Raw genomic sequence first — 26,878 nt, 5'->3', positions numbered from 1 at the left:
CTTCAAACAATGCATATCTATGCTTTGAAGGTCGCAGCAAATAATTTGAATTAAATTGTAAGATTGATTTTGCATGCATCATAATAAAGGGGAAAGGAAGAAATGCAGTTAAATGAAAGCAAATATTCTTCAATGAAATTAGCTGTAATTGAAATTGAATGTAGTAATATTCACTATCCCTTTATTCAGAACTCCTTCATTTCAGTTCATTGAGGGAAAACAGCGCATAAATCATTTTTTTGGATATGTGTTGCATGTACAACATAATCCCATTGGCATAATCTAAATTGCACTATGATGCTCCACAACAGATGATGTTTACAGCACTTAATAGGGCCATCAGATTGTTCTGGCTAATCTTTTAGGTGAGGTACTTGATTTCAGGTTCTTGTAGAAAAGTCTTCCACAATTTGTTTCCTTATTGGATTTAAACTTTTGAAATTCTAATGCCTATGCTCACTGGGAATATTAGGAGTTGATTTAATGTATTTGGCAAGTACAAGTTGGGAAAGCTCTTCCTTACACTCCTCAACATATGAGTGGAACTGCCATAACATCCATGTTCCCACAACATAGTATTAGATTTAAACACAAGTTAATGTCACGGTAATGTCAGTTTTGGGGATCAAACCTCACTGAAAATAACATTCTACAGGCTCTTTTAAATTTTTGGCTTCTGTCGATGGTTTAAATTAGCCATCAAAACCACTTGTAAAATATCCTTGAATCGGATAAGACAAAATTTTAACTAAGGATTATGGTGTGCTAAACTACTCTGGCAAGAAAATAATTGGTTTTGGATTATGAGCAGGTTCGTATTACCTCATTTATAATTAGATGTTCTTGGCACATCTTCTGAAAAGCAATGGGAGAGGCAGAAATGGATAGATTATTGTTGTAAGGCATATGGGTCAGATTCTTCATATGGGATGAGAATTCTCACACCTATGTTTGTTACTATGGTCCATTTCCCAGGAGACCTGTGTTAAATAACCTTGTGTCTTATATTAACATTGAAAACAGAATGAATGCATTAATAAAGTCTACTCTCCCTGCAGGGTAAGTGGACAGTTGGATAATTTTAGGAAAAGTATGAAAAATTCCCAGAAGAAGTGTCATCGTCTTCATATTCTGGTTTAGCCAAGTAATTTTCAGAGTGATATATTAACATCCTTTCCCAATTAGTAATATATAATTAGACTTTAAGATCATTAATTTTTTGCTGGTTATTGAAAGCTCATTGCTAATTTTTTAAGTGGACTATTTAACTTACCATTCAACCCAAGCTAGGCCATGTGGTGATGATGAAGAAAAAAAATAAAATAAATTCAATAAGTCAGCTTGACAGCAGAATTATAATTAACAACTCTCCCTCCAAAGCAGAAATTAATTACCATAGAAAGCTAAAAGGAAGAAAAGTATTTCATTTTGCAATAAAGGTAATTTCATAGTTGGGATCTCACTACAAAGGAGGCACTTCTCTGCTATACACACTAATCTAAACTGTCTTGACATCTAAAAAAATAAAACTGAACAATTAGAGAAAACTATAAATTACAGGAAAATTTGCATGGGTAAAGATCACTTTTAGATACCCTGACTTCCAAATTGGTAAAGCGTTATCGATTAAACACTTCTGCTGCAATAGAACGCAGAATGAAAGCTAATAGAGTTCATATAGGTTTGATATATAGCATTTTCTGGAAAACTCATACTTGAAAGCAATTTTGATGCAGTATTTATACAGGCATGGCTTGTAAACCCCTTTCAAGGGCAGCATGAGGTGAAGCAGATTTCAGTTACCTAAGGAGGAAATGACTAAAACATGAATTATTGAGGCTAGGAGTGCCTTTTCTAACCAGTAGTACGCTTATTCCAGCTGTCAAAGTTAGGAAAAGTACTTCTGTTACAGCAATCATCTTTAAAACATTATTGAGTTTCTGCAGATGAAACCCTTCCAAAATAATGTGATCCTGTACAGAAATATCTTTCTCCCGATGGTTAATCATAAGAATCTTTCTGTCTTCTGTGGACTGTGCCTTCACTACATCCATCCTTGAAACTCACATCAGTTTAAATTTTCCCACGACGTCTATTTTATCATTGAAAAATAAAGTGAGAAATATATCTTAATATTTTTGCAATGAATCATCAAATACGAAAACTTCTCCAAATGCTTCAAATTGGCATGGCCAATGTATTATTTTTACAATCCTTCCTGTTGTTGTTTTTTCTTCCTCTAGGATTTTTTTAACTGATATACAATACATACATACATATATACATACTGTTCTATACATACTGTTCTTTCAGTATCAAACAGTTGAAATTTATTTCAACAGGAATAACAAGGTTTTTTACAACCTGTCAATCATTTCACATTTTAAAAGAAGCATGAAAGAAACCTAGATAACATTTCACTTCTCTTTTGACATCTGATCTATGACAGGCAGTAAAGAGAATATATTATATTAAATAGGCTTCTCCTGCAAGTTGTTCTGATTTATGTATTTCATTGCTGCTGTGCATTAAAATACTTTAATATAGATTAGAAGTTTAGCATGTGACTGAAGGAAAAAAGATCTACCAAAAGCAATGCCAGTTTTTTTACCGACGCAGACACTCAATTAAAAGCTTCGTTACATTAGAGGTTTTTTGTTTGTTGTTTTTATTGTTTGTATTAGTGTATCTGTGAACATACTACTTAACAGAGAAGGGGAAGGACAGGTCCCTAATGAATTGAGATATAGTATAAGCAAAAACATGGAAACCACTTAATGAAAGAAAAGGTTAGCAAGGAAAGAGTATACAACTTTTCAATCACTAATAATGAGGAATATGGATTTGGGAATAAACCAAATGGGGAAAATATAATTGAAGACAAATCACTAATGCCATTAAGTTACATAGATCCAGTATTTTACAAACTGCAGAGTCTAGATTCAGTGCCACATGTACTGTATATAAATGCATGTCAGGGGACTCTTCCTCACATTTACTGGTAATTGTAAGCAGCATCTCCACGCTGTTATCCTCACCATGCTTTTCTTTGAGGTCACCAATGGCAGAGAAGCTAAAACAGCAATTAGTCAACACCCTGCTCCTTACTTTAGCCTCTTCTTCTTGCAGCTAGCTTCCTTTTAGGTCAAGGAACAAAACATATTTTTTAAACAACCGTCACAATGCAAGCTTGCAGCAAAGCTGATTTTTTTTAATGGAACTATGGGAGAATTACATACCAAATTGTGCCTTTCCCCCAGCAAAAGGATGGAATCTGATTATTTTGGGGACAGCATCAGGGATAAGTTCTTGCCTGTAGCTCCAGGAGAAATGCTGCAAAAGTGTCACACAATGGCCTTAAGGAGTTTGGCTTCCCAAGCTGCATGATTGCCCCATAGCATTGTGAGAATAGAAAAGGTGAAACAATGCTTAGATTGGTACAGCCTTCACCTGTGGAGAGGTTTAAGTATCTGACTTAAAGAGTCAGACTTCCTCTTCCTGTTTATCAATCTGAGAAGTGAGAAGGAATTTGGTAGGATGTTAAAACCAAAAGAAAGAAAAATGGAGTGTGCAGGGTGTCTTTGTATGTGGTGGGGTAGGCAAAGACATCTTCTCCACTGTGTGAGAAATATATTGAGAACTAAACTTTCCAAAGCTATGCCATTAACTAACTGCTGCATGGCAGTAGACACGAGATACACAGAGCAATACATTTCCACTTAAATGTGGAAAAGATGGGAAAAAGAAGTCCCGGATTTAAACTTTGGAGGGTAGAAGATGGGACTTCATCTTAATTACTGCAGAGGATAACCAAATGACTTGTGACCTCATTCTCATGCATGATATAGTTATTATCTGTCTCAGTTTGAGCAGTTGGGTAAATTCTGCCAAGTCTGAGCCAGCCAAAGTGACAACCTATGTCACAATTGCTTATATCTCTAGTACATTTGCTTATTCAAAACACAATTCTGTATTGCTTTTAAGGTAAACTTTTGAATGTAAAAACATTTTGAAATGAAGAATAAACACTGTATTCAGTTATCTTTAGATGGCCTCCTCTCCCCCATCCCCTGCTATTTGTAGATTGCTTCACAGATTTGTTTTGCCATGAGATACTAGTCATATTTCAATGTCATTATGCTGAAATATGCTCTTCAAGACATATGGATGAAGGCTCGGTTATGAAATTCAGCACTTAATCTGTCATTTAAATCTCTTAGCATGTATAAGTATGCAATAAGCAAATTAAAAATAAAAATTTCAATAAAGGTTTTTCCATGTGACACACAAAAAAAATTTGTTAGAAAAATGGTAAGAGGCCTGAAGTACAACATTTCATGTTGATGAACCTCTTAATAAGATTGATTTTTGAGAACAGAACAATATATCCACACTTGACATTTTGGCAAGGAGGCATCTATTTAGTGGTATAGAATGACTAGTATGATTATCTTTTAGTTCTATTTCTTTAAAAAAAAATCCTAGAAAAAGCAGGGACTGGCATTTTTTAATAAAAACTAAAGTTTGTAGTTCCTGTTGGAAATGTTTAAAGCAGCTGCTTCTTTTTATGGGCTTGTATTGTTACTCTCTGTACCTGATATATAACCCTATGAACCAGACACATTTAATTCATTTAATTAACCAACAAGGGTTATATGGCCACTCACAAATTCTCCATTTCACATTTTACCCTTCAGATCTGACCTCTGTACAACACTAATAGTAATATGACTTTGTAATTGGAATGGACATCTAGCTATAAAGAAGACTGCTTCTTTTGCAGTGCTCACCTTACATTTTCCACATGTTTAGGACTAGCAGGTGATTTTATGTGAAAATCAAAGCATCTTTTCAAATGTACTTAAAACTGGAGAAAATACAAGCTGACTTCTAAATTTCTCTGGAAGTGTATCAACCTTTTGGAACTAGAGTACATGAAAATATGTATGTTCTCATCGGTTTTTGCCAAGTGATTAAAATTCAATCCTAAATTGACCGACTATATATAAAATCAGTGATGAATAGATATTGTGTAAAGCTGTAAATTTTTCAAAGGAGACCAGAATGATATCTTACATAACTTCTTTATCACCTAGAGTGGACAATTTGGACTGTAATTTCCATTTTCATCAGCCCCATTTTATTAAATTTTCACTGAAAGTATTACAGCAATAACAGATAAATAAGAAAAAATAGATTCTATCCTGGCTTTTAGCTTCTGTTCTTAAAGGTAAGTTCTGGTGCAATTAAATGGGGAAGAATTATAGGGGTCCCTTAGCATCACAAAATGTACTTATAACATATTTAAGAAAACATGTAAGAGGAAGAAAATTAATGGGAAAAATGAACTTTTCAATTTATTTACTTTTTGTTTGTTTTAAAATATCTGTAGTCATTCCTAGGAGATACTAAATTCAGTCAATTGTTCAGTTGGGTTTAATCTATAATATACATGTGTATCAATTACATTTGTTACACTTAAAACCAAATGTGGGAGGGTTGCAAAATGTGTTTTCTAAAACATTCATGTTTGTCTCAATGGGTCAGAAAAAGCCACCTTTGATGATAATATGTTATACTGATAATAGTATATCATCATGATACTACATAAAAAGATGCTGAGACTCTAGAAAGAGTACAGAGAAGAGCAACAAAAATGATTAGGGGGCTAGAGGTTAAAATATATAAAGAACAGCTGTTGGAATTGGATATGTCTAGTTTAATGAAGAGAAGAACTAGAGGGGACATGATAGCAGTGTTCCAATATTTCAGGGGTTGCCACAAAGAAGAGGGAGTCGAACTATTCTCCAAAGCATCTAAAGGCAGGACAAGAAGCAGTGGATGGAAACTAATCAAAGAGAGAAGCAACCTAGAACTAAGGAGAAATTTCCTGACAGTTCGAACAATTAATCAGTGGAACAATCTTCCTCCAGAAGTTGTGAATGCTCCAATACTGGAAGTTTTTAAGAAGGGACTGGACAGCCATTTGTCTGAAATGGTGTAGGTTTTCCTGCCTGAGCAGGGGGTTGGACTAGAAGACCTCCAAGGTCCTTTCCACCTCTATTATTATTATTATTATTATTATTATTATTATTATTATTATTATTATTATTATTATTATTATTATTATTATTATTATTATTATTATTATTATTATTATTATTATTATTATTATTAACTATATTATATATAGTTTAGAAATGGTAAATAATAACTTGCTAAGGTCCTGATAGAATATACCTATAACTCATATATATGCTCAATTCGCTTGTCTGTGTCTTTCTGTAAATAGGATTTTCTCAGTTGAAATTATATTCACATGTGCTCAGATATCCTGGATCATATGAGCACCTTTAGGATAATTTAAAATGAGCATATTGTATCTTTAAATTGCTTTTCTTTCATCAAAAGTGATGGCCTGTTGTATATTTTTGAACAAGATTCATATTTGCTTCAAAGATGTCTTTCATGTTATAAAAATGAATTTCATATTTAATTTTGATTTGCATTGGTGAATCAGCAAAGAACCTTGAAAGTGTATGCCAAGATTATATATATTACCACCAGGGTCACCAGCATGTGAAGGGCATCCCTCTGCCCACTAAAGCAAACAGGCCTCTATAGGGGGTAGCAATGATATAATATGATATAAAAAGATGTTGGGCCTGAATGAACACATTTGGTTACAGTGATAATGATATCATTTCATACTGCCTGGGAGAAGACAATGAGAAATAATTCCTGCATTTAATAAGAAAACCACATGGATAGACAATATAAATTAATGATATAATGCTGGATGATGACTACTCAGGTCGACATGCTACTGAAGGACTGAGAGTTGCAGGTCTTTAATAGTGCTTATGATACAGCTAGTTCAAAACCGTGCAGATGTTTATTTACTAATGTTGACATGCTGGAAAATAAAATCTGAAGCTACAAGGAAGAATGAATATGGGAAAGCTTAACACAGGAAAAGATTAAACAAATCAATTACATATTGACCTCTAAGATCATCAGCAAATTGAAATGAACTGGAATTGGACATTTCCATCAAAAAATCATGCTGTATACTACTCACGATCCAAAAGGAAAAAAGAAACAGTGTTGTTTTCATAGCAAGGATTGTATTTTGGTAGATGCAACCAAAGACAAAATAGAATTAGTTAGACTTTCATGGACAATCCTTTAATATTAAAGTTACCCAAGTTAATGCTCCAATCATTGATGAAATTGATGAGTATTGTGATATTACAATAACATTTTATCTGAAAGTGACAGAACATGAAACCAAGATACACTACCAAGATTGGATATTGGAATGCCAACATTGGAAATATTAAGGAGGAAACATAAATAGGGTTATTATTAAGTTTAGGGTTAGACTCTTGACTCCTATTCTGATAACATGTCTATGGATTGTCAGACTCAGAAATCTTCAAACCATGATGATCTGAGGAGACTGATCAATCATAGGCATCTTGTGATCAGCTGGAGCAACTGGATGATGAGGCACGACCCCCAAGCCTCAAGTCTTGATGCATGCAATGGCAAGCAGAACAACTCCACTCTATGAAACTCCTCACAAAGCAAAGATCAAAAGAATAACTGCAGCTAGCTTCCTGCAGACAATTTTATGTAACTCCTTTACCTTCAGCCCTTGTTGAAATAAACCATTTGGTATTCCAGCTTGTGATTCTTGCTGCTCTTTATTCTTAAACCTTTGACTATTGGACCAGCTGACTATCCAACTCAGCTCTTGATTTCTGGAATGAATTTGGACCAGACTATTGCTGTTTGAACTTCAAACAGATTTATTTATTCAGGCAAGTACTCTTTGCACAGACCTTGATTTTTTTTACCTTGCCTACCGTTATCTGCTTAGCTGTAGTAAATAACTTCTTAGCAACAGTATCTCTGTGTGTTTATCTGCAACCTAAGACAGAACAGCTTTTTCATTGGTTATTTCACTTTGTAGTAGCTTCTCCAAATGAAGCAGGAAGAACTAATAACTTTCTCACAAGATACTTAATGGAACATGATGGTTTGAAGTGCTGCATTAAGAATTTCACTATTGATGGCAATTGTTAAACAAGATGTTGAAGAAACAGACAGGAATTATCAGGACCAAAGTTCTCAGTATGGAGCTAAAAAGAAAAAAATTGACTATTTGATAACTGTCCTAAAGCCTACTCTGCAATCTTCAATAAGGGGAAGCAACTTTTATTTCTAATATTGTTGAAGTTTGGAAGAAACTGGGTGTAATCTGAAAAAAAGGGAATAAACAATGAGAAAGTTAAATTATGGAGGTGAAAATAATAAACAGAAAAGCAATGCCTCCAACTTTTTCTTTACATTCTCAGTAGTTATAACAAGGTTGATTATAACTGCTGACCGGAGGAATTGCTAATGATGTGAACAATTATCTTTCTACAATACCAATTATGATAAATTTCAAGATAAATGTTTGTTGATGATGTTTTCAAGAAAATTATAGTGATGATATGATGGAAATCTCTTAAAAATTGTTGAAGTACTTTCAGCAATACTTTCTGGTGATTTTTTAAAAGAGTGTTCTTCCTTTGGAGTAATTATTTCAAAATGATTGGGGCCTGAAAAAAAAGTGTGATTCCCCCCCCCCAGATTTTGAATAAAGAAATAAAACTGAACTATTTTGCCAATATTTGAAGTTTTTATAATTTTGCTGAAATTATTTTTTTACAAACGTTTATGAATAAAGTAATACACTCAAAATAATTTTGCTTGTGTTTTTTTTTTTTACTTTGTGCTCTATTCTTTGTTGGAAAAGCTACCCAGATTTTAAAAAAAGATGATTCTCCTGGGGTGCCATGGCAAAAATATCTTTCAATCTATCAATAATTCATTTAACTGGAATAATCTCAGTTTCTAATGATGTCATCAGTATGTCTCTGATTGCTTGTAATGAAGACCATTTCATTTTGAAGAAAATTAATCTGAACAAGATCTGTTTAATTAATTGCTTTATATGATATATGCTTTCTAATTCTGAATTCTGTATTTCTCTTTAAGGATTGAAGAATACTACTATATTAAACAGAAAAAAATAAAAGAAATACTGGTTATGATATCTTCCACACATTTAAATACTACACTGAAGGTCTTTGGCTAATGATTTAAATTAAATCCACCTTATTATGAAATGGTTTGATGCTTTTGTTTGGTCCTTGTTTTGTTTGTCTATGTTTTTCCCATAAATTTCAGGGACATTTGTTTTCATATGGCCATTATAATCCCATGAAAAAACAAATACTACATTCTGAAACATGAATTCAGCCCAAGTGTTTTTTTCCTCTTTGGAGTGCAATAGACACTGTTAAATTAGAGATGAATGCCCTCAACTTAGGTCAATACAGCTTAAGGTTTTCAGCAAGTTTGAAAAAGTGTGACCACTCTGAATGCTTTCCTGTCAATATAATTCTATCTCTCCTCAAACTAGTCTGCAAAAAGAAGGAGAGAAAAACTGACTGCAGGAAGAACCTTGATATTTTCTGTCTCTCCCTCATGATGGTTCCTAACCACCATCCTACTACCCAGGTCCCTTGAAAGTCTGTCCTACTCCTCCTCTGGTTTTCTCCCACATATGTCACTGGAAACTAAATTTTAGAAACACAGGTGAAAAGGCTTATCTACAAGCAGAGACTTAATTTGGAGGCTTTTGTATGGTTTTAATTTTAGGACACTCAGACTCCCAGTCAGCACCATTGCAAGTTAATCTACTACATTAAAATGAAGACTTAATTCCTGCCTATAGGCTTGAAGGGAAGTATATCATTAAGTGTGGCATTAGATACAGTGCAATGTTAACATTTAAAGTAAAATACACTATTTAACCCTTAGTTTTGTGTGTCATGTAGGTTACAATGCAGTTAGAGGATATCTCATCTCTACTGATCTGCAGATAGAAACACTCTGAGGTGGTAAAGCACTTAAATTCTCTGCTTTTTGACCAGTTTTAATGCAGAGAAAAATCATAGTTTCTAGTTTATCATGACCTTTACAAAAAAGCAATATTCTTCTACAGTAGTTTTATGTGTACTGAAATGCTTTGCGTTGTAATAATAAAAATAAATACAAATCTGCAAGTTCAAGGGAAGAATTCATGTAAGCTGTTGAAAGTAATTTCAGTTCCTGTTTTCTCTCATGAATACATTCCTGCTCTTTACGCTAAGGTAGTCAATGCATCACTGTCTACTCAAGAAACACAAATAGTGTAAACATGGACATGTCTGTGCTCTTTAAAAAGTGTTAAAAAAATCCTGTCTCTGTAATGCTGCTGCTGTTCAAGAATTCTGGAACAATTCAAGCATAGTTTTGGATTGGGTTGTTATTTAAATTTTTTAAAAACCTTCTTTATGGAAAGGAGATCAACTTGATATTTGATTTGCATCACAGTGTCCAAAAAGGGTGGTTAGGAACTATTTTGTGCTTTAAATTGCCAAACTCCATTAGTAATCAAATTAGTTTTTAACTTGGATTAGTTTTTATGTTGCTTAATGTGTTACAAGAAGCCAGCCAGGTTTGATTATTAGTGTATTGTGTGTACTGAGAAATGAGGTCAATCCAGCTAAAGCTAAGTTTAATGTGTTATACACATGCAGACAATAAATTGATTCCCATGGCATGCTAAATTTCTCCTCCTGGCTGGTGGTTGAGCAAAAATCCCTGAAAGGAATTTCAATATATTGGTTATCATGAATTTACCTTCTTTTTCCTCATCAAAATAGTCATCTAATCTGCCTAGCAACAGAATCGATGTAAAAACCTATTTTTCTTATAACCGAGTCCTTTCCTTCCCTCAACTGAACTAGGGTCTCCCATGGCAATGAATGGCTTCCCAAGACCAGAATTGGAAGTGGTGGAAATGGGACCACTATGGTTCTCTCAGTCTTCTTTAGGGTTGAGGGCTTAGGGTATTTAAGGGCTGAGGTGGCTGTAAGTCATGCAGACATGGCATAACTATCATGTGATTAAAGAGCCAGTTTGAGCCAGTTAAGGTACCAGTCTAGAAACCAGAAACAGTTTTAATCCTACTTTAGGCATGAAAGTCAACTAGGTGATCTTGGGCCAATCACTCTTTCAACCCAACCCATATCAGAGTGTTGTTATTGTGGGGAAAATAGGAGGAGAAGGGCATATTAGATATGTTCACTGTCTTGAGTTATACATAAAAATAATAAAAGTGGGATAAAAACCCTAAAAAATACCTCAGGTGGCTGCTGGTGGTGATCCAGCACTATCAAGTTAAAAAAGAATGGTTGATTCATGTAAACCAGATTGGATCAGCTAATTAATATCCCTCTTATTTCATTGGAGACTAATAAATTGGAATGCTATTTTGTGGAGATAAGGCTGATGTCCATGAATTGATAAAGGAAATTCTTCTGGCAGACAATCATAAAGTTGGAAGGATTATTGAGGCTACAGAATACAGTCTCCTGCTCATGTCAGTAATCTGAATTAAGGCATTTAGCCACAGATGGCCATTCAACATTTTCTTGAACAGCTTGAAAGATAGAGAATGTATCTTCTATCTGGATTTTGTTTTTGAACTACTTTTTTTTCAGCTTTTCTTTTCTAGCTTTTTTTAGACGTTCAGCTAGAATGTCTTGCTCTAACTTAATACCAGTTTGTCTTGCATTGTGGAACACAGTAGAGATGTTGTTTTATCTCTTGTGGGGTAACTGTCGGGATGCCTGAAAACTGCAGTTGATGCACATTCAGGTCTTACTGTGTACATTTAAATCTTATTCAGAATGTTCACCATGTGATTAAGTTGTGTCTTTTATAAGATCATTCAGATGATAGTGACTTACAAGCATGATGCATTTAGTTCTACTGTCTGCAGAGGGAAACCCTAATTTAGCTTGGATCTTCTTAAACTCAAATATATCCACATAGTTTTCCCCCATAGACATCAGGTTTTTTTATAATATTTTTTGCCTGTCTTTCTCTGAAAGGGGCACTTCAGTTAATTGAAATAAGGAATATCATACTCCAAACTGAATAATGAATTTAAAGTAAGGTCTTACCACCATAGAATAAATATATTTGTTCTTTTTACATTATTATTTTCATACTTACTCATATTCATTTTATATCAACCTCAGTATTGAGGTAATTTTACTTCTACCAATGTCAGTCAAGCCAAGGACTCTCCATTCAACATGATTTATTTTTTCTAAAAGAAAAAAATGCACACTTATCTTTACTTGATTTCATTATTCACTAACCCAATAATATAACTTTACAATGTAAGTTTTAAAAAATTCAATTTAAAGATAGAACCTTCTTTATTTAAGAGCTATCAGGAACTATTACTTTTTTAAAACACATAATCATGTTTATCTGTTTTTCCATGTAATAATTTTTAAATACAAGTGAATGTTTATATTTCTTTGTTCTATATATTTAAGGAGCGCATTGTTTTCTGGCTTTGCAGTTCTCTTCAGTAATAAACTGTATCCTTTCATCTTTCCTCCAGTTAAAATTCAGAATAAAGATAAAAGAAAATGATAATGCATTGCATCTTGAGTACTGTGTGATAGGTTTCAGGATTTATTGTCCTTTTGGATGAATTAGAATATGACAACAGTTAGTTTTTATGTCTAAAAATTTGCATTTATACTCCCTCTTATGCCACTTTTCTTTTCTGAGGAGAACTGGTAACTCTTAAGTTATATTCAATTAAATAGGATAATATAATACTTTCTTTGCAATAACTAGTGACTTACACTGAGGCATAAGTGTGTTTCATTAATAACTTTGAATTGTTTGAAGAAATAGAAAAATAATCCTTGGCTTTTCAATCATTACATTTGCAATTTCTAAGAGGGCAAAAGTATATATATATATATATATGTTTATGTGCCAGGGCATCAACTCTCCTAGCCCAGTTGTGTGTCATCTGCAGATCTGATAAAGTGTTTTCTGCATATCATCAGTTGATAAAATAATGCTAAATAATATAGGACCCAAGACCTAAGGCCTAAGATATTCCACTCAAATCCGTCAAGAAATGAAGATTGTTCAAATATGAATTTTCAGCTGGTTACATATCCACTTAACTGCCATGCCAGCCAGCTCACACTTAAGTAGTTTGCTAATCAGAATACCATGGGGTACTTTGTCAACTGCTTTGCTAAAATCAAAGTTTATCATATCTACAAATTATGAAGTTATTTATTTGATTTTTTAAAAAGAAAATAAAGGGTTGGCTTGTCAGAACTGGTTGGCAAAACTTTACAGATTTTTGACCATTTCTGCATAGTTTTAAAATGGTTGTATCTGCTCTAGAAGGTTCCCAGTTATTAATATCAAGTTAAATGGTCTGTGCTTTTCTGCAATTTCCACCTTTTTGACAATATTTGTCCACCTGTCGTTATGTGGTATTTGAGCCTTTCTCTAGACAACAGATAGAAGTACAGCCAGATGGAAATTCCATTGGTGTCAGATGAAATTGACCTGATCCTAGAGATCTGAATTGAAAATAAATAAATACATAAATAAATACATAAATAAATACATAAATAAATAAATAAATAAGTAAGTAAGTAAGTAAGTAAGTAAGTAAGTAAGTAAGTAAGTAAGTAAGTAAGTAAATGAAATTTGACTATATTGCTATCAATCCCAAGTTTCAATCCTGCTGTTCACAATTATTTAGAAGGGACCTTGGAGGTCATCTGGTCTCCCCTGCTCAAGCAGGAGACTCTATACCAGTGGTGGCGAACCTATGGCACGGGTGCCAGAGGCGGCACTCAGAGCCCTCTCTGTGGGCACGTGCGCTGTCGCCCCAGTCCTAGGCCTTCAGCTGGGTTTTATAAAACCTTTTCGCTTTAGGCCTCCGCTGCCGTGTGCAAAAAAAAAAAAAGGTTCAATCAGTCAATTTCAACTTCTCGCGGGAAAAAAAAGATCTTGCAAAGTTGGAATTGAATTTTTTAGTCCCACCCAGTCTGCTATTACCACTGTAGCCACGCCCGCCCAATGGGCCACACCCACCCAATGGGCCACACCCACCCGGCACCCGATGATGCATAAGTGGGTTTTGGGTTGCAGTTTGGGCACTCGGTCTCTAAAAGGTTCGCCATCACTGCTCTATACCATTTCAGACAAATGGTTGTCCAATCTCTTCTTAAAAACCTCCAATGTTGGAGCACCCACAACTTTTGCAGGCAAATTGTTCCATTGATTAATTGTTCTCACTGTCAGAAAATTTCTCCTTAGTTCTAGGTTAGTTCTCTCCTTTTTACTTTCCATCCATTGCTTCTTGTCCTGCCTTCAGGTGCTTTGGAGAATAGATTGACTTCCTCTTCTTTGTGGAAACCCCGGAGATATTGGAACACTGCTATCGTATCATTCCTAGTCCTTCTTTTCATTAAACTGGACATACTTATCTTAGAAGATTTATCAAAACAAAACTTGAATTGTTCAATCTTTTCTTTCTTGTTTAACATTATACCATTTCACAGCTGGTATACCAATTATTTTCCTTCTATTTCAAAGGTATCTGAAGAAGCTCTCTTTAGGCTTTTTGGCACCTTGTCTGCAATTCCAGGCTGGCTCTTTGTACTTTTCCTTGGTGGTCTGCTTCCTTTCATGTGCTTTATATGTTATCCTATTATGTACAACATAATTACCTCCTTTTTATTGTTTGGTTGCTTTTGAATAAGTAATATCACTCAGTTGCTATAAATCATCAGAGACCTCTCACCAAGTTACCTTGTTTGCAGTTTCATATTGCTTATTTCCCATATTGTAAACATTAATAGAGAGCCAGTTGATGTAGTGGTTAAGGCATCAGCCTAGAAACTCTGAGACCATGAGTTCTAGTCCTGCTTTAAGCACAAAACCAGCTGTGTGACCTTGAACCAGTCACTTTCTCTCAGCCCCAGGAAGGAGGCAGTGGCAAACCACTTATTAAAAACCTTTCCCAGAAAACTTCAGGAGCTTATCCAAGCAATATCAGAGAATCAAACGCAACTGAGCAGAAGGGATGGAGCATTAATAAATAATGTTATGATCCAGTGCACTTTCTGATTTTTCACCAAATGGTTGAATAGACCGCATTAGAAATACTGTATATTTCAAGCTCCATCTAGAAGGCTTAAGTTTTTATTACTCTCTTTCAGTGAGTCAGTTTAAAATTCTCATCATCATGGTCATCATGTTTTGTCCACATAGATTTTTACCAGTTTTTGTAAGATGGGATCCATCCTGTTCTAGCAGTCAATCTTCAAGATCAGGGGTCCCCAACGCCTGATTTGTGGACTGGTCCCTGGTGCCCAAAAGGTTGGGGACCTCTGTTCCAAATAATTCAGACAATACAGTAGTCACAGAAATTATATCTCTCATTTTGACATCATTTGCATAGAAGTCATTTACTTTCAGAATTCTTTCATTTTGCATCCTATGAAAAGGTAGGATTAACTGAAACTCCAGATTCTTGCCCTTTCTTCTTAGTCTATTGATGAAGTTGTAGCTAGTTTTTTTTAAATTTAGCTTGTTTCTGTATACGTTTCTAAGGAAGAATAATTATCAGTGAATTATTAAGACTTTGAAGGTGTTGTCACACAGGTAACTGACTGATAGACAATCTAGAACAAGAATTAAATAATAATAATCCCTAGCCAGAAATGATTAATAACTTTTTTTAAAGTTCTGTAATCTAAGTTATTCATGCAGAAGTTTTATTGTCTCATTAAGAAAAGTTGCAAACTATGTGATAGGATGGTTTAGTATTTCCAACTTAGATATTCCTTTGAAATATTGGCAACTTTTAAAAGTCGTATTTCCAGTGCAGGCAGATAGTTTAATATCGTGTGTATTATCTCAGAGTACAGGATATCCAAAGAGAGAAAAGAGCTATATAAAAACCTCGCTAAATAATCTAGTGAGTTGTAATGTAGAATGATGATTTCCTAAGGGAAATGTTAGGGAGATTGAAGTTGATATAGTAATGCAGTTTATTAGGAGTTAATTGAGGCTATACATTTTCCTTTTTTTCTTTCTCCCTAATGTGGTATTTCTCTCTCTCAGAGAACAATGTTGGATTTGCAGTATGGCATGTGCACACAAATTCATGCTTTGTTTGTAATTGTAACAGTTTACACTGTATACATTTAAAATTTGGTGTTGTAAAATATTGCAAAAGTACCTGACTCATTTGTATTTATCTAGGGAACAGAGGTAGGAATGGCCTACAAGGTACTATGTATTAAGTAGCAATTCCCAGTTTAAAAAAAGAACATAAATTATAACTCTACGCAAATCTGGATAGTTGGCAAATTGTTAAAAACATTTAAAAGCAAGGAAACAACATCAATAACAAAAAGACTAACGATGACCAAAATGACAAAACTAGATGGGAACAAAGAGAAAGAAAACAAAGGGGATTTCAATCACCCCTGTCAAAGGTAAAATTATAAACTTAGTTGTAAACCAAGCATCAGACAACATCCACAGTATTAACTTTAAAAATTACACACTCCATTCAATCCTATTTTATTCTGTTTAGTATTAAGAATCTTGCCTAGGAAACCTACATGTTGGTTCAGAATAGCAGAAGTATGAATTTATTGCACTGTGAGTGCAGGTTTCCTCTACAAAAGTGATATCTGTGCATGAAGTCATATAGTACATATATGATATGGCCTAAAACAGGGATAGGCAACTTTGGCTCTTTTATGACTCGTGGACTTCAACTCCCAGAATTCCTGAGCCAGAATGGCTGGCTCAGGATTTCTGGGAGTTGAAGTCCACGAGTCATAAAAGAGCCAAGGTTGCCTACCCCTGGCCTAAAAGTATATGTTCAAGATTGTGGTTTTTGTAGATCCATTTGGCATGAAACTTGCAAAGGGCACATTCAAAAGCAGAGGTTCAAGTTAAAATTTAATTTAATACTTCAGAAAGTAAAAAAAAAAAGTACATATCTTGGAGCCCTTCAGCTAAACTGGTCTCAATTTCCATAAAACGTTTTTCAGGATAGTCATCCAGTATGCCTGAATTATCCAACATGCCTGAAAAAAGGTATGTTCGATGGAGAAGGCTAATGTAAAATCTTGCTTTGGAATTTTTTTAGTGAAAAAAGCAAAAGAAAAATGAAACCAAATCAGTTAAAACAATAACAGCAATTAAATGCTGTTTTAAAAATAAAAGACATTCAGTGACTTGGACAAATCATTTTTCCTCAGCCCAACTCATCTTACTGGGGTTGCTTTGTAAAAAAATATGAAATATATAATATATATAAATCAAATATATAAGAGATATTAAAAAAAATGCTTGTAATACCAATAGTCACACAATTCAATAGTTATTAAAAATAGAAAGCTTCTTGCTGCACAATTAAAAAGTGCAAGCAGGTAGCAAAGAAAGATTAAAAGATTATTAAAATAAACAGTCAAAGATCAAAGACAGAAGTTCAGAGAGAAAAAACCATAGCTCAGGTGTTCAATAAAAGCCTATTAGTGAACGAACTAAAAACACCAAAAGAAATTATGTGGTCCAAGAATTTCTACTCATTATGCTGTGATACAAAATTTGCACATAGTTCTAGAGCTTTCCTGATCCTGATTGTTTAGAAGGTAGTGACTTTGAATTGTTTGTAATAGGGGAGATTAAATCTACTTCCAAGGATGATATATCAGACAAGTATATCCACTAGTATCTCAATTTTGAACAAATAGATAAACACACTTGTGCTTACCATTGAGGGGAAAATACTACCGAGCAGACAGTATCCAAATGTGCCAATAGGAAGGCTACCCTATGAAGTGGGACCAGTAAATGATACAAATATTTGGGAATGGTAAAAAGAGGAAGTATGAGGACATTGTGGTAGAGATTTGAAACTTTGGTTTTGTCTCTTTGTTAATCAAGATCTAAAATTCTTTACTTAAGCTCTATTCAGGTTTCATCCAAGTCTAACATGGATACAGACTTGGTGATAAGTCACCAGTAAGCCAGTCGTTCATTGTTTGTTTCTTGCAAGGAGGCTGGTATTTGTCTGTCAAAACTAATATGGCTAAAAATTTGAATTTGTATTTGCTTAAATAAATTTGTACTCAAATTTATTTAAGCAAAATTTCAACAGGCAGATTTGTAACTAAGCCTTGACTGAAATGCAGCAAAAAAGTGCATTTCAGAAAATGAGCATTAACAAAGCTGGGGATTCAAAATAAGAATATCAGAAATTTAAATGGAAAAGATTCCTATGCACGGATGCATCTGTAACTGCAGCACTGTGCACCATATAGCAAAAGACATAACACATTAGCTTTAAACGCATGGTTGTCAGCTTACAGAATGAATATCTAATAACTGTTTAGGTACTGTTTGTGCTTTTCTGCTTGAAGATGGAAGCATCCTAGAAAAAGGTGTCTGGAAATAAAACAAAGACTTTATAAATAATCTGTTAGGAAAGGAGGATTTCTGTAGAGCAAAAATCGTGCAATAACACATTGAATCAAGTATTTTTTCCTGCTCAGTTTAATAGTTGGCTTGTCTAGATTTAAGAAAAGAAAGACAAGGGATGGCTTCATTCATTATTCTTTGGGTCAGCAATAACCAGTGGAACATTACTTCTTTTAGTTTAGATGTATTAGGATTGCCTTAGTTTTCACCAAAAGGATTGATCTGAAAGTCAATGTATGATGTATTTCAGATTAATGCATTTACATCGTTCATTCTGTCCTCAAACTTTACTCAGCATGTATTATGTTTTCAGAAAATAAATTTAGCTTTCAGAAAATTAATTTTGTTTAAGTACATTTTGATATCTTATTAAGGAAAAATATTATTCTTAGTTTTCCCCCCTCTTTCATGGCTCTGTTTTTATTAGATATGGTAATTTTTACATCTAGTGCTAAGCAATTGGTCTGTTTCTCTGGATCATTCAACAGCTGCGACAAAAGGAGATTGTTAAAGATATGTACAAAATGGAAAATGTGCTTGTTTTGAGCTATGAACAAAAGAGTCTCACTTGAAACGTTATGCCAGAATAATCCCAGTTGGCTGTTTTCTGTTTTCAATCAGAACAAAACCCAAATGGGTCAAAGTGTGTAATTCCAGCCTCAAAGCAAACTCTTGAATATAAAGGCTCCATTTCACGTATGGAATGACTAATTTCAAGTTTATTTTTTATGTCTAGAACTTTGAAGACACCACTGCTTGAAACAGTCGTTATCTTCTAATGTTGGAACCAAACAGAGAATTTTGTTATGATCTCAAAACAACATTCTCTGGATGTAAATGTGTTCAGTTATGACCTTGAAAGAAAATTCTCAGAACACATGAGCTTTATTTCAAGGCAGAATACTAAGAGCTTTTACAAGATCAGAACATCAGAATAATGCTATCAGTTGTCATTAAGAAAAAATAATTTATTCACCAGAAATCTCAGTAGGTACAGAAAATACTGTTTACATAACTTCTTGTAATATTTTACTCACTTGTTAGCTAACATTCTCCAAAGAATGAACAAAGTGCAATCAAGTAGATGGAGATAGTTCATAATATTTTTTCCTGAATTCTAGAATTAAATTAGGATGGATTTTTTTCCTCAATTCCCAACGAACTGAGTTGTTCCAGCTACCGGTATAACCAGTGATCAATAGTGTCAACATTTGTTCAGAATACTAATAAGATCAACATAGTGATATTCTCCATCTTTGTCATCTCATAAAGAGCTTCCGTCAGGGTTTTGCTTTGGTTTGTTTGATTTGTGCCTTCAAGTCAGTATTCATTCCTAGTGACTACCTGACAAGTCTTGGCAATTTTTGTGTGGCAACATTTTCAGCAGAGTTTTGCCTTACCTTCTAAGAAAGAATGACTGACTCAAAATAGTGTCATGCCCAAGGGAGGACTAGAATTCGTGATTTCTGAGTTTGTACCCTGACACCTTAAGCCCCATATCAAACTGGCTCTCTCAGTCAGAGTAACCAAGATCATTTTAGTACCATATCCAATCCTGAAGCAGACCCAACTTCATCTAGATAATCCAGTTTTCCCCACATCCATTTGGAATTGGATGGGTAGTATCCCCTCTATTATTGTTCCTAATAAAGACAAATTTGCAAATAGTGATAGTTATCTTAAAATCAGATGGTTCATTAAGGATCTCTTTGAGAGAGGCCAGTGGGTATAAATCTGCCATGACTCTTATATGAAACAACCTTGATTACCCTCACTGAAGATCTGTACCAGATGATAAATTTTGAAAATGTTGCCGATTTCCTCAGCATCCCCAAATTGTTTACGTATGGTCAAGATGGTACCATAAACTCAGCATAACTGCAATGTCTAATTTGAAGTGGATGCAAGCAATACACTTTCAGTGTTCTTTGCAAATTTATTGTACCAGTTTGCTGAGTAGTCAACTGAGTTCATTTCTGGGATAGCTTTGAGCTGTCTGCCCAAAGTCTGCAAAAGGTCTAATAGGATAGAATGTAATAATGGTGGAGAAATAAACCCTCTTTGACCCATCCTTACTACAGACAGACATAGTTATGTAGTCTTTTTGTGCTTGGGTATTTTTCTGCAAGTTTATTTTGGATTCACTCTAGACAGTTGCCACTTCTCTTTATTGTTTGGGGCTGCTCATAAAGCCAGACAATTTTTCAAGCTTCCCTTAGCTATCAAGGGCAGTCAGGAGCAATAGTGTCAGTGGCCTTTTTCAATGCCACACTGAAACAGGGCCTTAACAAAATTGCTATCTGTGTTACCTGAAATATCCCTTAGATCAGGGGTAGGCAACCTCAGCTCTTTTATGACTCATGGACTTCAACTCCCAGAATTCCTGAGTCAGCTATGCCATGAGTCATAAAAGAGCCAAGGTTGCCTACCGCTGCCTTAGATTATTTGGGGATCCCAAGCCTATGGATTATAAACTACCTAGGCAAATGATTTAAATCATTTGGTTGATTAAGCTTTTCATCTGTATTAAGACATAACATTTTAACTGGTTCAGGTTAGTATATTCAAATGAGAATCATGAAATATGAGAGAGAAAGCAATCAGTATTGTGCTAATGTAGGATAGGCCACATCTGGAGGTACTGATGTCTAGAGGACTAATCATAGGATACTGTGTCTTACTTTTCCCAGCATCCTTGGTGGGCTGAATAGATGTTCACAGAAGAAGAGATTTAATTTACAAAGATAACTGCATCTCCAGACTTCAAGGAATGTCAGAAAGAGCTGCTCTTTTTGTCTAATTAAGCCTTTTCTAATGTGGTGTTTTTTAGATGTGTTGAACTGTAATTCACATAATCTCTAGTTATGCAATGTATGTTTTTGAATTCTTTGACAAGAAATCTTTGTTTCTGTCAGAAGCCTGAAAATATTCTTTATAGAGACAACCTTTTCAATCATAATTTGTTTACTTGATTGAGCTAAGTGCAATTTTGTATTAGATACATTGGAATAGATAGATAACATAAAATATTATTATTAATATCTAGAAAATTACATTCTCAAACTTTAATCAAATAGTGTTGATTCTTAAAGAGAAAACAATATTTATGGATAATTGCTTATATGGTACTCTGTAGCCATTATTCCATGCTTTCTCTTTTAATTAAAGAAAGTGTTTTTAAAAATATGAGATAATATTATTGTAGTACTGATAGAGACTGGTGCCAAATATTTTTATATTTTCTATTTTGGAGGATAACACAACATTTATTTTTTAAAACAGTAATTTTATAGACAATGGTGGTCAATTGAAGAAGTACCCTTTGGTTTGGTTTGGTTATTTCAAGTAGCAAAATAAAAAATAGTAAAATTTTCAACCTATTTTTCCCTCTCTCTTCTATCATTTCAGGACTATACTTTGACCATGTACTTTCAACAAGCATGGAGGGATAAGAGGCTTTCGTATAATGTAATACCTTTAAATCTTACACTGGACAATAGAGTAGCAGATCAGCTTTGGGTTCCTGATACCTACTTCCTGAATGATAAGAAGTCATTTGTACATGGTGTCACTGTGAAGAACAGAATGATTCGTTTACATCCAGATGGGAGAGTTCTCTATGGTCTCAGGTCAGCATTAAACATTTCGAACGGTGGCATTTTGTATATAAACCAAAAGACTAATTCCCCTTTCCTTTTCTTTCTCTAGTTTTTTTTTTTTTATGTAGGTTGTGTATAATTTTGCCAGCTTCCCTCAACTTTGTGCTCTTCAAAATGGTTGGCACTAAAGCCCCATAATCTGAAGGTCATTATGGCATTTGCAATCCAACTCTTTAGGAGAGCACTAGATTGAGGAAGGCTAATATACAGTAGGTCTTGTAACAAAACTAAATGGCTTAATTACAAACAATGCAAGTCACTTTAGTGAAGAAACGTCTTATAGACATGTACAATTCCATATAAAGATCTTTGCTTAATGATTGAGGGGGAGAAAGAATACTACGTCTCATCTTTATTTTTTACCTATATTATTGCCACTTGCTTCCAAAATATTAGTTTTTCTGTGCTAGTATATAAGTAATGTTTAAAAGGGAATAAAAATGGATTGGAAGATGATACTTCTTTTTCCTTTAAATGGTTCTTGTCGCACAATAAGAAATTGCAAAACAGCAGCAGCAAACCAAAATGTACGGTATATGTAACAGCTGAAAATAGATATCAGAATTATACTGTGGCAGAATATTGAGAATGGTTTGATGTCTGTGAATTTCAAGATAAGAATTCTGCAGCAAAGATGCTTTGTTGTTACAAAACAGTAATATATATATTCATCCTTGGGAGGTTTTTTTTTTATAAAGTGTCAAGAAAATATTTTTTAACTCATTCCTTTGCCTTTTCATTTGTCGAGAAATGTTCCCTACATTTGTACTTTCCAACATGGTATGAAAAATGCACCTGGGACTATTTTGAAATTGAAGATTGTACAAAAGCCAAGAAAGTATTTAGCATTTCTTGACCCATCTTGTCTCTAAATTTAAACACACACACACACATACACACACACAAAAACCCCATTTTACAGCTAAGAGTTGTGTGGATTATCAGACCTATGTTTGCCAGAGAACATTTAAGTGAGTCACAAAATAACTCAGTGTAAAATCCTTACATGAATCCACCTATATACATTGACTTGTAAAAACAGGAAAGTAAACTTTTATATATAGGAAGAACCATGAGAAAAGAGAAAACTTGGTTTTTTGTGTGTAGTAATTTCTTCATGCAGTGATTTAGCATTTGACATACATGAACTTTAACGGGTTTACGAAAGCTGGGCAAAAGAGAAAAAAAGAAACATATTTTCTAATCCATCTAATCTAATCATAAAAAAAATGTATTAACAAGGCAGATTAAAAACTTAGCCTTTTCTAAACCTCTTCCCATCAGATTGCTGTCCAGATGTGTTAGATTTCAGCAGCCACAAATGCATTTCCTCTGGGAATTGTGGAAGTCTGACACATCTGAAGGACACCAGATTGGGGAAGGTTGATTTAACTCTCAGAAGCACTGCCATCAAAGAACTGACTGCTAATTTATGTGACCAGAATGGTCTCCTTAAGCTAAGTTAAAGAACTAGTTTTGTTGTAGTGGTTCAGGCATCAGGCTTGATCCCAGGAGACTATAAATTTTAGCCCTGCCTTAGGATTAGATGAAATCAACTGGGTGATCTTGGGCCAGTCACTCTCAGTCAGCCTTAGGTAGGAGATAGTTGCAAATCACTTGCCAATAAAACTGCAGGGACTAGTCACAGGACTCAATACTGACTTGAAGATGCACACAATACCAACTAAGTCCAATGTCAAAGCACTTCCTTGTAATATCAGTGTTATATTTAAAGAAGATAACATTCAAAATTCCAATATTATTGCAAAGGTAAGTACTGTTGAAAACAGCATGATTTATATCAAAACAGGTTTGGAATCAGGTTTTCTGCATTTAGTATTTAGATAGCTTTTTCTTCCTTAAACATTTTTTTTAAACCCCTTTTCAGAATTCAGCTAAAGCTTTGATGTGGAACATGAATGCTATCCATGGCAAGGGACATTTCCAGTCTGCTTTAAGAATAATCAATTAAAAACACTGCAATAATATATTTTTGCAATCATGTTTTGGTGTTGGTCATGGTATACAATTAGGAGGAAAAGAATGGGAATACAATTATATAGCAGTATACTGTAATTAAATTTAGACATATATGTTTCTTCTTTACTTTCCATCCAAATGTCTGAGTGACTTCCAGTGCCCTGTATACTGCCACATATCTGTGCAAATCTCATATAATGTATTAGAATGTCAGGACACCACTTCCTTTTAATCTGCCAGATGTATGAACAGATGGGAAGTATGTTACGGGACCAGAGGGAGATGTCAAAATTCAAACCACAGGGAAAGGAACAACATGCAGACTTTTCTCTTCTTTTTCTTTTACCATTATATAAAAATATACTGTAGATATTGAAAGATCACACTGATTACTAGATTAATGTTTGTTTTTTAAGCAAAGTGTCTTGGAATGTGTAACGAAAATAGCATGTTCCTTTCAGCTTTTATTTGCTTTGTGAGAATAAATGTTTGAATACAATTTTTTTCCAGAAAAAAAATCTGATTCTTTTTTAGAAAGTATCTGAAATCCGATTCATATTTGAGAGGAATAAATTGAAGGAACCAGTGACGTATTGAGGTGGTTCTGTTATTAGTATATGCTGTTCTCTCTCTGCTCAGTTTTTTTTTTTTAGTAATTGTTATTATATATTAATTGTTTTAATTGTATTGTATGCCATCCAGAGTCATTTTTTCTTGAGATGGGCAGCAATATAAATTTGATAAACAAACAAATAAATAAATAACTCTTTATATTTCTGGAGGATTTTCTTATTTGATTCAAAACAATTTAAGATACCTCATTTTTTTTTACTTCTTTCAGTAACTTAAACTGAGATTAAGTGGCCTGCCTGATGCTATTCAAATAGTGAGTGAGTTAAGATTTGAGTCAACAACCTCCATACATATTAATACTATAAACTGTAAGAATGCGGACATTATATATTTTATTAACATTTGTAAATAGCAACATGACTTCATTTATGAGTAAATTAATATTTAGCTAAGAAAAAACAACTAATATATATACTAATCACTTTCTCTTTCACATTTTTTTTATTTAAAAATATAATTATACCCTCACACATACTTAGATATCATTTTTATTTAATTTAATTCAGAATAGTACATCTTTGTTATTATGATCACTAAGCACAGTTACATAATTTATAGTAGGAGTTACAGAGCTCAGATGAAAATACATAAAATTACTGATTTAGGGAAAAATTAAATGTAGCAATAAAATACAAGGAACAGTGCTGAAAGATTAAATATCTGAAACTAAATAACTAAATTATAAAACTATTTTGCAATATACATAAAAGAAAAATGCTCAGTTTTAGAAGAGTAATTATAATAAACCTATTATAAAATAACATAAAACTTCAAATAGAATTGTCAAATTACATGATTTGTTTCTCATCAGTATTGTCATGTTTCACTATCTGTTTCCTAGTGATACAAGCTCTTTAACATAATCTGGCAACTGTTCATAGTGATATCATCATTATAGTGTGCTAAAAGCAGGATTCAATATAATTTCATCATAAAATTTCATCATAAAATCATTACAACAGCATGGGGTCAAGAGAGCCATGAGTGTCAGGAACAAGACTGTCTGAAAAATGAACATATTGGTAACTTTGTTCCAGCACAGTTGAACACAGTATGTTAAAATATTCTGGGCCCTCTAGGGTAAAAGCCCTATAATATTTTTTTAGTAGCTAGATTCTATAGATATTTAGCCAGGATCAAAGGTTTACTTAGGTTCCCTTACTGAAAAAGAGAAAATCCCTAGTATTATCTCTATGTTAATGAAAATCTATTATTTTCTGTCTATGTCTATGGAGATTCTCAGTCATCCAGGTCATAGTTATCCCAAAGGAGCTTTTTCACGAGGCAACTGGACTTTCTTTTTTCTTTGAAGACGTTTTGCTTCTTATCCAAGAAGCTTCTTCAGCTCTGACTGGATGGTGGGGAATGGAAGGATTTATACTCCTTGCAGAGAGCTGGTCATTTTCATTCTTTTAGAAAGTCATTGAGGCCACTTGGAGGTTTATCTGTATCATCAGGATCACCTGAATAGTGCAAATCGGTGTGGAGCCTTCTTGGACTGCCGAAAGGACTATGTTGTAGACTGGAGATAGATGATGATTTTCAAAATTGAACAGCCCTCTCTCAACAGAGGGGGAGGGATATGACATCATCTATCTCCAGTCCACTGGTCTTTGGAGTTTTTACTTCTCTTTATTATTAACATTTTAATCTTTATGGCTGGTTGCTTTGGATTATCAACAGTTTTATGGCCGGTTCGGAAGAAGGGTTCCAATCAGCAATAAATGTAGACATTATCTTTTCTCTGATCCAAGAAGTCAATTTAATTATCTCAGCAAGTTCTATCATCTCCACCAACCATTTCTCCATTGTGGACAGGGTCTAATTTTTCCATGTTTGTTTGTTTGTCCATCAATCTCCAAAGAAAATCATCCGGTCTCAATTGTATATTAATATTTAAAATCCTCTGAATCAGTTTGTGTAAATCCAGAATTTTCTAACTTTTTTTCAAGTTTGAAATAATAATAATAATAATAATAATAATAATAATAATAATAATAATAATAATAATAATAATAATAATAATAATAGTAAAGTTGGAAGGGACCTTGAAGGTCATCTAGTCCAACCCCCTGCTCAGGCAGGAAATCCTATACCATTTCGGACAAATGGCTGTCCAGTCTCTTCTTAAAAACTTCCAGTGTTGGAGCATTCAC

The 26,878-nt window shown here is 33.9% G+C and overlaps 1 protein-coding gene across 2 annotated transcripts in view; it reads left to right on the top strand.

The window, feature by feature from the left end:
- Positions 1–26,878, top strand: part of GABRB2 (gamma-aminobutyric acid type A receptor beta2 subunit) — a 110,149-nt gene that overhangs the window by 19,181 nt on the left and 64,090 nt on the right. For both annotated transcript variants that reach the window (XM_015819574.1, XM_015819573.1), the window contains exon 4: positions 21,859–22,079. In XM_015819574.1, the coding sequence (XP_015675060.1) occupies positions 21,859–22,079 (221 nt within the window). The remainder of the gene's footprint in view (positions 1–21,858; positions 22,080–26,878) is intronic.

This window comes from Protobothrops mucrosquamatus, unplaced genomic scaffold (genome assembly GCF_001527695.2).
Source record: "Protobothrops mucrosquamatus isolate PMUCROS unplaced genomic scaffold, P.Mucros_1.0 scaffold955, whole genome shotgun sequence".
Lineage (NCBI taxonomy): Eukaryota > Metazoa > Chordata > Lepidosauria > Squamata > Viperidae > Protobothrops > Protobothrops mucrosquamatus.
This window is presented reverse-complemented; position numbering and strand designations above follow the sequence as displayed.